This window comes from Cyrtonyx montezumae, unplaced genomic scaffold (assembly GCF_038088225.1).
Source record: "Cyrtonyx montezumae isolate F1298 unplaced genomic scaffold, pur_monq_1.0 scaffold_8, whole genome shotgun sequence".
NCBI lineage: Eukaryota > Metazoa > Chordata > Aves > Galliformes > Odontophoridae > Cyrtonyx > Cyrtonyx montezumae.
The window spans coordinates 104,428,585-104,441,217 of record NW_027072089.1 but is presented as its reverse complement, the minus strand read 5'-3'; the positions used below and the strand labels follow the sequence as shown (position 1 = coordinate 104,441,217).

Below are 12,633 nucleotides of genomic sequence, written 5' to 3'. Positions count from 1 at the left end.
ATATCTGAAATCCTGAGCTTCTGACAAACAACACTATTTCCTATTCATCCCTTTTTGTTAAGATTAAATTATACTTGACATGCTGCAGAAAGGTTACCCACAGAGAACTAGTCTTGCAGAGATGTCTTGTACCATCTCCAAAACACTGCAGGCTCTCTTCTCACAGCATCTGGAATGGGAATTACTGCCTATTGGCAAATTAATACCCTATAAGACTATTGCTCAATAGAAAGCAATATTAAATGCAGGATAATCATCACTAAGAATGCATTCTTATTTGTTCAAGGGCAGTGATGGTGATTGCACTCCTCACTGCTCAGCACAAAATTACATACAAAAGTCTTTCTACAGTTTGTTAGATTGTTATATCATACCTGTCTAGGCAACTTCTACAAGACCTCAAGAAGATAGAACCTACCATCAGCATCAATGGCATTATGAGAATTAGGTTCTGATTAGTTTTCTTTGATAACACCTTCTGAGCAATCACAGACACCTCTGGTGACCAGCATACAGTCAAACAACTGAAACACAACCAAATACTTGCATATTTGTATAGGCAAATAGAAAGCAAACATTCAAACCCCTAGTTTCCAGGAAGATAATAGAGCTTTATAAGCATTATCCTATCTTCCTAGGTAAGTATACAGCAAAACAAGTTCATTAGAAATTGCATTCCTACTGGTTTTGACACTGTACTGTATCACATCCCGGCAGAGTTGCAGGAGTTTCTGATGAGATTCTCCAGTGTCTCTCATCTCCAAATCAAGAATCTTCTTCAGTGTTTCAGGGGCCCGCCATTCACAAACCTAATGATGGGTACATAGGATACACCAACAGTGAACAGGTTAGCTAAAAGGAATACAGTTAGAAAAGTGCCAGGTAAGTATCACATTCAGGACTGCAGCAGACCACCAAAACAATATGTCTGGTAAGCTAGTCTCATGCGATCTTGGCTTTATTGCACTTCAGACATTCCTTGACCATAAAAATTAAAACAGGGAAGGCAGAAAGATGTAAAAGACTGGGAGAAGTGTGCCTGATGGAATGCTGGGCTGTAAAGAATCAGCCTTGGGTCACACAGCTATTTTGCTCATGGCTCATATATCCCAGGGGTAAAGAGGCCTACCGGTCAAAGTTTGCCCTTAGCTAAGTACTTGTAACCCCAACACTTTCAGATGCTGTTCTGCCCAGGGGTGGGAGCAATCTGTGCATGTCTGAAGGCAATTACATTTTATTTTCCAGTTCCCTTCCAATACATCCTCTTAAGCATGGTTTCCATGGAACTCAGGGCAATCTCACTATATTCCCTTCCACAGTGATACCACATCCACTGTCCCTCCCTCTCTAATATCAGTGCCTCTGAGGGGAAAACAACTCCCCACAACCAAAACAGGAGAAGCACTACACCCATTTGTCAGCTCAGAGAAAGTCACCACTACATTCTGAGACAACAAATAAATAAATAAATAAATATTATTTTCTGGCAAATAGTTATGCTGACCAGGATACTGAAAGGATTTTATAATTTGAATCAGCACAGACTAGAACCAATTTTGATACTACTTTAAGTGCAATAAAATACAGCTGAAAAAACTATGCATTGTTCATAGCCTCTGCTGCAAGTTTTCAACAACACTCTATAGCTTTACCTTTTCTGTAACATCATCAGCTTTCTGGATTATTTCTTCCATTATAATCTTACAAGCCTCTTCCACAAATTTGCCTCCTGCTTTTGAGTCAGTTATTGGACCATTTAGGATGACTCCGTCCACCAAGACAGCATTCTTCTTCTTCTGGAGTAAATCTTGTTTGCAAGTACTAGCTATAAGATAAAAACAAACAAACAAACAAAAACAAAAAACAAAAACAAAAAAAAAAACACAACAACTCTGCATTAGATAAGGCCTGGTCATCCTGAGCTACAAAGCATTCTTTCACTGCTGAAGACTTAGTGAACAAAAGGAAATAACATTCACACTGTCTTTTCACATGAACAAAAATCCTAGATTTTGTTGGAAACATTTACAGACAAAAACAACCACCCTGTGTTACTTTAGACCCAGTCTGATATTACATAAATAAGAGTAGCCAACTACATGGTATTTACTGCTTTCTGTAGCATACAAAAGCATGCAAAGCACTTTCCAAGCTTATAGGAAAACACAAGTGTGGCATGATACAGCTGGATAGATGAAGTGTGGGATAATAGACACTCTTCTCAGCTGAAAATATTTCTTTCCTATTCTCTTTTTTTTTTTCCATGATATAACCCAGCTTCACTTCCCATATTTTCATTCTATCCTTTCTCTCCACCCAGTCATGTTGCTGAGTTCTCTGTGTCCTCTGAAAAATTCCACTGATTCCACCTGCATGAAAATATCACATTCTGAAACTGCTATCTATATCATACACCTGAACTCTCTTTCCCACCCTTAAGTGACTTCAGTCACCTACTGGAGCATTCTGCTGTGCATATCATCTTTTATATTCACTTCTCCATTGATGATCTCCATCCTCTCCCTACCTTTATCCATGACACATTCTCTTGATGCGTTGCATAAGCACAGCACTACTCCCTTTACTTTACTTCCAAAAGAACATCCAAAATGCTTATAAGACACTGGAGAACCATGACAATCGTATCCATTTCATGTACTGATTTCTTACAGCAAGATTAGAATGCCAGTTTTAACTAACATGAAGACAAAGACGAAAGTGAGACATTAAGAAATATATAGGGACCAGACAAAAGAAACAGAATAGCTGTTTCTCACTGAAAGGAGAAGCAGTAACTACCATATCCAAATTACCTGGGTTACACACAGCATCAGTACACTGATCTAACCCTAGAATAGCTACAGTCTATGAGGTCAGGCAGCACTGCCTTGGAGGGTCTTCAGTCAGTGCTACAGGGAAGATAGGAAGAGTAAGAACATACAAAGGAAAAAGTCTTATAGTTGAAACAGCTCTACCATCTGCAGAAGTAAAGTAGCTTTTTCACAGGTGTATACAAACAGCTGAATTTCCAGAAGACTGCAGGACAGTCCGGCACATTCACTGTGCCGGTACAGGATGATATAGAGCAACAATGTGTCTAGAAAGCTGGAGACCTTCAGGGTTCATTGGCTGAAAGAAGCCCTGTCAATCCCTTAACTCGGTGCAGCTCATCACTTTACTTTCACTTATCAGGATAGGTTTTACAAATGAGATCAAATTCTAGCCTTAGATGGAACCTCAGGCTTCCCATAAATGGGACACCAAGCCTCTGCATTTCTGAAATTACTTTTGTTTTTAATCCAAAACAACATTCCACTGAGCAGAACATTTTGCATGTTGTTACAGGAGAGGCAAATGTTCTCATGGGGCAAAGCTAGCACGTAAACACTATTCTATCTTCAACAAGCAAAGAGGGAAAATCCCTCGCATCAGAAAGCTAAATACTCATCAAGCTTCCCAGAACACCACAGCAGGATCACTAGACAGAAATTGCAGCTTTAAGGAGCTTTAGAGGCTTCTCTCAGAAAACACAAGCTAGTAGGTTAACTTTGCAAAATCTAAAGCAACAGGTATTAACAACACATGGGAAAGCAACAGGTCTTTGAGGGGACAGAACAGGGACTAATTTTGGATTAAGTGTCAGTTCTTTTCTGTATAAGTGAATCCCTTAAGTATTAACCACAGCTCAGTGTAAACACATAAAAACTCAACTTGCTATCTCCTCAAGAGATGGGGATAGAGTCATCTACATTGGAAATGACTGTCAGGATCATCAAGCTCAATTGTCAACCTGACCTACCAAGTCTTATCACTAAACGTGCCCCTTCCTGTCATACCCACACATCTCTTAAATACGCTCAAGGTTGGGGACTCCACCATTCCCCCAGACAGACTGTTCAAATGCTTGATCACTTCTTTCATGAAGAAATCCTTCCCTGTGTCCAATCTAAATCTTCCTTGGTGCAACTTGAGATGATTTTCTCATGTTCTACCACTTGTCACCTGAGAAAAGAGGCCAACCACCTCTTCAATGCAGCCTCCTTGCAGGTAGCTATAGATAAGCGATGAGGCCTCTGTCTCCTCCAGAATAAATTGCCCTGGCTCCCTCAACTGCTCCTCATGTCTCTTGTTTTCTAGTCCCTTCAACACCTTCATTGTACACTCTGCATATACTCAAACAAGTCAATGTCCTCCCTGTAATGAGAGCCCAAAATTGACCCCAATATTAGTAGTCTCACCAGCACTACATAAAAGGGGACAGTCACTATCCTCTGCTGCACTCTGCTGTCTCTGCTAGAACCAGAGCTATGTAAAAGCTTTTGTTGGTAACTCCATCAGCCCTATTATCGATACTTTCACAAAGAGGTGCAACACATGCACTTCCATGACATGGAATTTTCACAGAATTTCTTGAAGAAATCATTGTAAAGAAAGCGAAGAACTTTATGTTACTTTTTCTACCAGGTCTTTAGGCGCTGGGTGATAGGTCTAACAAGAGCTCTGTATCTGAAGCAAGTCTATTAACCTTTACAGACAGTTTTGGAGTCTCCAAAGGACACTGTGAAGCCTGAGGAGAAAGACATTTCTAGAAAATGGGTGATAGCCCACCCCTACTGTCAACACATCTGCATTGGACCTCAGGCACAATCTGTGAAAGAAAGGCAAAGCAGAAGGGTCAGGAAAAAGAGAAGGAAAACAGCCTTCATTTCAACAGCAATTTACCTGTGTAAACCTCCACTAAAGAGCTCAGGACTTAACCCACATTGTATTTCCTTTAAGAATACACCTGGGACTTATTAACCATTTTCTCAGTAACTTTTCATTACCATTTGCCACTTCAATCTGAACTTGCTAAATTCTGCCCCACAACACAGCTTTATACAATTAATGGAAAAGTGATGCTCCAAAAGTAATGCCTCCTATTTTATTATGACATCAGAGGTGGGTGTTGGTGGTATGGTAGTAGGGGCTGAACCTTCTCACCAATATGCCATTATACTTTGTTGCTGTATGACAGACAGCAGCAGAGGGTCGGTCTGAAAGTGTGGTGTCTGACACAGAAGTGCATCTGAAGCAAAGCAGTGGAATTGAATTCCTTCATGTGAAAAAAAAATGGCACCCGCTGACACTCATTAATGCTTGGGAATGTTTATGTAAACATAACAGTAAATCCTGGCACAGTGAGGTGATGAGTGGTGCATCTCAGCGGTGGTGACAGCAGGTCACCTCCACTACTGCAGTTTTTTACAATCGTGGTACATAGGCTCTTATTCATCGCTGGCAAAAATGCACAGCCAATGGTGGTAACAGTGTCAAAAAACACTGTTTCACAGCTGAGAATTTTCTTCTCTGTATCTGATGTAGTTTCAATGTAAATAAATAGAAGGTATTGCTTTCACAGTGACTGATGTAATAGATAAAACTATTTCTCAATCAATATCTAAAATGCATGAGAACATACTCCTGTTATGAACTAAGGGACTTCAGGTTTTGCAAACAACTGTTGGATGCAATCACTGCTCCCATTCCTCATAATTTCACTCCAAATTCTGTTATACTTAATCTTCTACTTATAACTGAACTCTAGAATTCTTATGAGACACCTAAACTCCACTTAAAAATAAACTTTTCTCCTTTTGGTTGCAGCAAAAGTACTGAGAGGAAAGCTAAGTGGATAATAAAAAACATTTTCAAAATAGAACTTACTGTTAAAATTGCTTTTCTTTTTTACTCATTTTTTTTTAAAAGAATCTATGACCAGTTTGCTGCTTTGGATGGGTGAACCCTGAGAAACATTCTAGTTCCATTTTTCATGTTACAGCACTCAAATTAAAAGATGTCTTCCCAGAACACAGGTTAGACACACTCCCACTTTCTTTACCAGCCAATAATTTATGTCGACCTTCTATTAAAATAAATAAGTAAATAAATTTCAAATGCTTAAAGCATTCTCCAAGTATTTTAGGCCTTTTGCATATGTTTGTCACAAACACACCTGATTGCATTAATGCAATCAATCAGTCCTCTGTTCCACATGGAGCCCATATGCTCCTCTTTTTTTTTGTTTTGTTTTTTGTTTTTTGTTTTTGAACAACGTGGTATGCAAACAATTTAGAGGTGTAGCAGCAATAAATATAGTCTTTTTCATCTAAGATTACAGAAACAGACTTCTAAGCAGACTCAGAAGACAGACTCGCAGAAAGCATATCAAATGACATTTCTGCCAACTGGCACCAGGCTTGAAACAGAACAAAAACTTTAACAAATGAAAAGAGATTAAGGATTATTGACTGTTCAAGATACCCTTCTGCAAAAGAAAAGACTTGATCCTGCTCGGATTGAAAATAATTGGGGTCTTATCCCCTGGCTTCAGCAGGAGTAGAATCAAGCTCATAATTCTGACATTTCACACTGAATGAGATATTGTACTATAGAAGCTTAAGAGTTTCTAACTAGCATGTCATTTTTATGATCAACATTATTTTCCCAGCAGAAAACAAATTAATTGGAGCTGAATTAACATATAGAAGAAAAAAAAAAAAAAACATTTTTCAGATGTTGTTCCATCAGTATGCAGGCACCACTGAGGATCTAAAAAGCTGCATCTATGTTTCCATAAACACAGAAACTTTCTCTGTTAAATTCTTGTGCTACAAAAAGAAACTGTAGCCTTGTACTTGGCATATTCTGACAACATTTGGGGGAGTAGTGTAAAATGCCCAGAAGGCTTTATCGCTCACAAGGAAGACAGAAACAGAAGGGGGTGGTTGTGAAAGAGTGGCTTGTGCCTGAATACCAGAGCCAAATCCTATTCAGTTTACATTGTACTAGTACCACTGACTATTCAAGTGAAGGAAAAAGGCTGGCTTTGACCAATGACTGGCTTCTGCTTTGTAACAGATGCAGTGATCACTGCCAGTATCAATCAGAAACAAATCTTAAATTTCTTATCCTGCATGATCTAGTCATCATTCTTCTTTCAGAAGACCTCAGCCTTTTCTTTCTATGTGTCAAGAAAAAGATAAGGAGAACTTTAGCAAAGAGATTCCACACTACCATGTTTAACATAGGAAGGCTACCTGGATACAAAGAGTACGCACAGGTACAGTAGGTCTCCTACACTCTGTCCTCCTGTTTTGTAGGCTCATGGACAAGACCTGTGTGCAGGGAACAAGCTGGGAGCTTCCCAGTGAAGGTCTGCAAGAGGCGCCTGCACACAGAAATGCTTCGACTGCATACATGCAGAAGTGACTTTTATGGGATAGGAAGACAAAAGTGCTGTGTCTGGACTCAAAGGCTGCTCAGCATGCTGCCAGCACTGTATGGCAACACAACAACAAACAGGACTTATTGTTTGCCCCACATTTGAATTACCCATTCCAAAAGGAAAGGTCAGGAGAATGGAGGGAATCCTGGAGCAGTGCATATCTGACTGGGAATGAAGGTCCACGTTAGGAGACAGGTTCTGCTTTCAGAGAAGTTTCCAGGGTCTCAAGTAGGCACTGCCATTAACTGAATTCTCCCAACACTGTGCCTAGTCACTGTGTGCCAAGTGCTTTCATACACAGTAGTACCACAAGGACACACACACAAAAACTAACAGAAGCAGATAAAAGCCACAGGAATCAAGAATCTTTATGTAGGCAAACCTCATTAATGGCATTTTAATGCCTCAACCAAGTAAATGGAGGAAAGGCTAAGGCTGTAATATTTCCAGCCAGGAAAAAAGGCAGTGGCTAACTGGAATTCACTTTGATATAAAACTAAGGAATAGCAAATCCCAACAACAAAATGGAAATAGTAATTCCCTGACCCCAGCAAGATTCTCTCAGCTCACATTTTCAACTTTAACATCTGTCTACAGAGTAGAAAGCATATGACATATACAATGGCTTTTATTTCAATTAGACATAGGTTATTAATTTTATGTCCTCTCCTTTTTCTGCTGGGAAGTGGGCATTTTTGCAGCATCCATGTCAGACAGGGCACTATGCACTGATAGCGAGGCTAGAAACTGTAGGGGGCTCAGTTTGAATGTAAGTGACCAATACGTGGGTGAACCACACTGAATGTGAAGAATCCATGAGATTTCTCTGCTTCCCACAGGGGAAAAAATAAAAAATAAAAAATAATTGAAGTGAAAACACAAGTGTTTCTTTCCAAACATAAGTCCTGCAACTTGATTTAAGAGTGCATGACAGCCTGCAAGAACTGTGTTTTAAGTGATAATATAAAAACAATTTTAATGCAAGTCATTGAAAATTTGTCTAAAAAAAAAAAGTAATTTACTAAACCAGTTTAGTGGGATTCAATAGATGTTAAAACGCAAAAATGGATGAGTCTAAATTCATTTTAGGAAATTTTCTCTCCGCATTCAATTTGCGCTTAAAAACAATTTTTTTCCTCTCACTTTTTCTTCCACACTTTGTTTCCTGTAGAGTGTTTTCAATTACCGTTCACTAATTTATGTCTACAACACTGCACTGACATACACCGTTATTTACTAAGACAGAGAAGGCTGGGCGTTGCAAATCAGGATGCAACTTTCCAGCACATTAGGTTCCCTAACCAGCTCCTATGTTGGCCTTCGTAATTTATTAGTAACTTATGTAAAGCAAAGAAGTTCAGCGCTATTTCCAAATGGAGCAAGCTGCCTTGTGCACACTTGTTCTTCCAGTTGTACATTTATTAGATGGTAAATTCACATTTCAGTTAAGTGAAACTGCCCCTGCCCAGACCAGACTAAGGTCCTTCAGATCACAGACACACTAGTTCTGCTCACTGGTTCCTCTATGGCAGTAGAGGTTGAACCTTCCCACCAATATTCCATTACATTCTATTGCTGTGTGACAGCAGCAGCAGAGGGGCAGCCTGACACAATGGTGTCTGACATGGAAGCGCATCTGAAGCAAAGGTAGAGAACTGAATTCCTCCATGAGACAAAAATGGCATCCACTGACATTCACTGATGCTTGTAAATGTTTATGTAGACGGACAGCAGATGTTGGCACAATGAGGTGAAGAGTGGTGCATTTCAGCAGCGGTGACAGTGAGTCACCCCCACTGGTGTGGAGTTCTACAAGCACAGTACGAAGGCTCTTGTTCATCACTGGCAAAAATGCAGAGCCAACAGTGGTAACAGTGTTGAAAAACAGTGTTTCATAGTTGAGAATCTGTTCTGTTAAATATTGTTAATAGTGCTATCTGTATCTGTTGCAGTTCCCATGGAAATAAATAGGAGGTATTACTTTCAGTGCTACCTAAGTACATATGCATGTATGTATAGACACTGACAATTCCCAAAAGGAAAATCTAATGCCTACCAGTGGGTTGCTGAGAACAAAAGGAAAACATATCGCAACAGCATGACAGCAGTTTCTGACTTTACCCTGGAAAAGTAAAGTCACAGCAAAACAGTATGAGTTGCTCGAAGTCCTTAGAGATGTTCACAGCAAAAAAGAATCTAATTGAGACCAAGTTGAGCAATTGGTACTGTCAAATGGGGCTCTGTATGCACAGGACCCACACAACATTGTAAGATAGCTGGTCGAGTCAGCAGAGATCAAGCATACAGATGAGAGACCCTGCAGGACTCTGGAAGCATCACTGTCCATCAAGCCTACTTCTTCTATGTGGTTTTAAGTAGCCACCCTAGAGGTGCAGAAAGTCAGCATGTGGGGAGGCAACACACAGTGGGCAGCCTTCAAAAAGCCACTGGCAGTCTGTTAGGAAGACAGCAGTCTGGATGATGTTTGGTAGAAGCACAGAAGTGACCATACTAGGCATGCTAATGCTCACCAGTCGAACAGTGTGCTTCACGTGTACATAAGGCAGAGTCACCACATCCCTAAGGAAGGCAGAAAATAGGTAACAAATGTTGGGAGGCTTTTGACCATACCAATATTTTAACCAGACATGTCAGATCAGCATCATCACTGTAACCAAACATCTAGTTCAATTTACAGCAGGGGTTGCTTGCTTTTTTCCACTTTGACAAGTGGGACCGTTTTTTGTCACATTATATATTGTTATGAGCTCAGTGGTCCCCAAACAATGCAGTAGGTGTTGAGATAGTATGACAGGATCTTTCTGGGTAACAACTTACACCAGTCAGGTCGGTTCAGTACAGCAACTTTATTAGAAACATCTATTGAGGTGTTAATTCAACTGTTCAGCAACAAGTATTACACAGTAGTTACTTATCTGCAAAGGTGAATCATTATTCCACAGTAATGTTAATCACATCCTTGGCTTACCTTCCACGTGCCAAAGAGTCACTCAGTGCCAGGGAAGCTTCCTTAGCAGGCATCCTGAGCCCAGGGCTCAGCACCTCACAGCCCAGAAGCCTATGGCAGGAGCACTCCAAGGCTCAGTGTGTCAGCCTGCCATACCCAGTGCCTGCTGTCTTCAGCCAAGTGCTTGACAACATTTCATTTGCAGTTTTACATCTTCTAAAACTGTATATTGTGCAAAAGTGAAGGCAGTTTTCACCACATACATCACAATATCAACTATGCATTGACTATAGTTACAACACAGTCAAACCTCTGGCAGCTCTACAGCCACAGGATGTCTTGTCTCTCCACATTAGGTCTGCTGGAGAAAAAGAAATTTAAGCAGTGCAATGAGACACAATCTGTCTTACAGTGTAACTAAGGGAGGAGTGCCAAACAGTTTAAAATCAACCTTTCTTGTTGAAACCCTGACATTTGCCAATGGATACGGTCATATTTATATGGCTTTTCAGCTCACATAAAGTGAAAAGTGATGAAGGGCTAGGACATCCAAGCCTTAGAGCCAGAAGTTGTTCCAAATCCTCTAGATTTAACCCATTCCTTTGTAGAGCTCTGGACAAAAGACCTTGATCACGAAGAACCACTTTCCTCATCAGCCGTGGCACCGAAAAAAACCCACCTCTGATCCTGTGACTTTTTCTTTAATACACCTCAACTTATCAATGCTTGACTTACCGATGTTTTTCATTAAGAAATATCAAGATCATATATACATTCAAAAAGCAGTAATAATGATGGACATGGAAACATACGAACCAGTGAAAACCATCACTTACCACCCCTTGACTAACCCTGACCATCATTCTCAACAATACCATCATCAGAAATCTCTACTGATAATGCACAAAACAACCACTTGCCTCTATTATTCCCTCATAAACACCACTGATGTTAAAATAACTTGTGTGCACAGATGGAAAAATAAGGAGGGAAATGGCCACAACTTAGTTATGTGCTGATGGGACTCCATAATCATCAATGGTTTACAGGTACCTCCAACAACCTCTCCAGTTAGTGACAAGACAAGACAAAAAGAAATGGAAAAAACTGAGCTTTTGTTTTTTCCAAAGCCTGAAGAGGAAGTTTCCTGAATCTGACCATGGACAGAGAAAGCAGAAATACAAAAGGTATGCATTTCAATGTGTCCATTTTTCATGTTTTGCACATTTAATCAACTCTTAAGGAAATGAAAATGGTCTTTAAGAAGCCGGCAGCTTAAAATAATTAAAACCAGGTAAATTAAAGCATGTGAAATCTGAACTGTCCAGTAGGCAGTAATAGTTGAATCAGTATGCCATAAGATTACTCCAGTGCTTGGAAGTGACATTTCTGGTTGTATAAGCAATATTTAAAAGATGCAAGCGTTTACTGAATTTCTCAAGAGTCAAGTAAAGCTCCTTTGCTAGACGTTCATTAACTGCCAAGAAAATCTGTACTAAGATTAAAGCACAATGAACATACTCATGCAGAATTGCTTTATTTGACACAAACTTCATTTCTGGCAATGCTGTGTTATTCCTTCATCTTATAAAGCAGCATTTACTAAGATGCTAGTATCTTTTTCACCAAAGCAGATCTTAAGATATAGAAGAGATCCTATCCCTCTGCTCTGACCAAAATACCAACCCCAGTGTCACATTACTGGAGCCTTAAAGTCACCCTTTCTACCATGCTTCACATTACACCTGCATCAGATGGCAACATACTACATGAAAAATGTTTGCTGACTCATCTCCCCACTCTGCTGGCAGATTCAAATGACACAACACAACATACCACATACACAGCAGAAGCCAGTGACTCTGAAGTTAAAAGACAGCATATGCCATAAATGGTGACAGCTGCCTTTTCCCTTTCTTATGTGGTTTCCAGCTCTACTGTACTCGATGAGCTAGTAACTCACTTGCAACTCTGCTTAATAGAAGGGAATATCCCATCTTCCCACCCCATCCCTCAAATAAGTAAATAAATACAGAATGCTCCAGGCTTTCTCCATGTCAGAACAGCCTTGGAAATCTTTACTGATGCCAAATGACTGAAGGATACATGCAGTCAGAATCTGCTTCTGCAGCTAGGAGTGGGAATCTGCAGATTGGTCCCTGCTGAAACACAGAGCTTTGTCATCTCTCATGTTAGAGAAAGCATCATTCTTTACTCATCTCTGCACAGTCAGTAAAGCTTCCCCTATGGATAGTAGGGTCAGAGAGAGAAACCCAGCTCAGCCAGCAACAAGGGATACAAACCTCACAAGCACACAATTTCAGATACATAAAGGGCGTTAAAATCAATGTCACTCCCCAAGAGTGCTCCCAATAAGTTCAAAACTGCAGCAGGCAAG

General features: G+C 40.1%; 1 protein-coding gene across 1 annotated transcript in view; it reads right to left on the bottom strand.

The window, feature by feature from the left end:
- The window catches only part of GADL1 (glutamate decarboxylase like 1), an 82,187-nt gene that overhangs the window by 67,548 nt on the left and 2,006 nt on the right, over window positions 1-12,633 (bottom strand). Inside the window, exons 2-3 of the mRNA XM_065753694.1 lie at window positions 1,653-1,825; window positions 683-809 (exon numbers count right to left, since the gene is read on the bottom strand). Coding sequence (XP_065609766.1) covers window positions 683-809; window positions 1,653-1,825 — 300 coding nt within the window. The remainder of the gene's footprint in view (window positions 1-682; window positions 810-1,652; window positions 1,826-12,633) is intronic.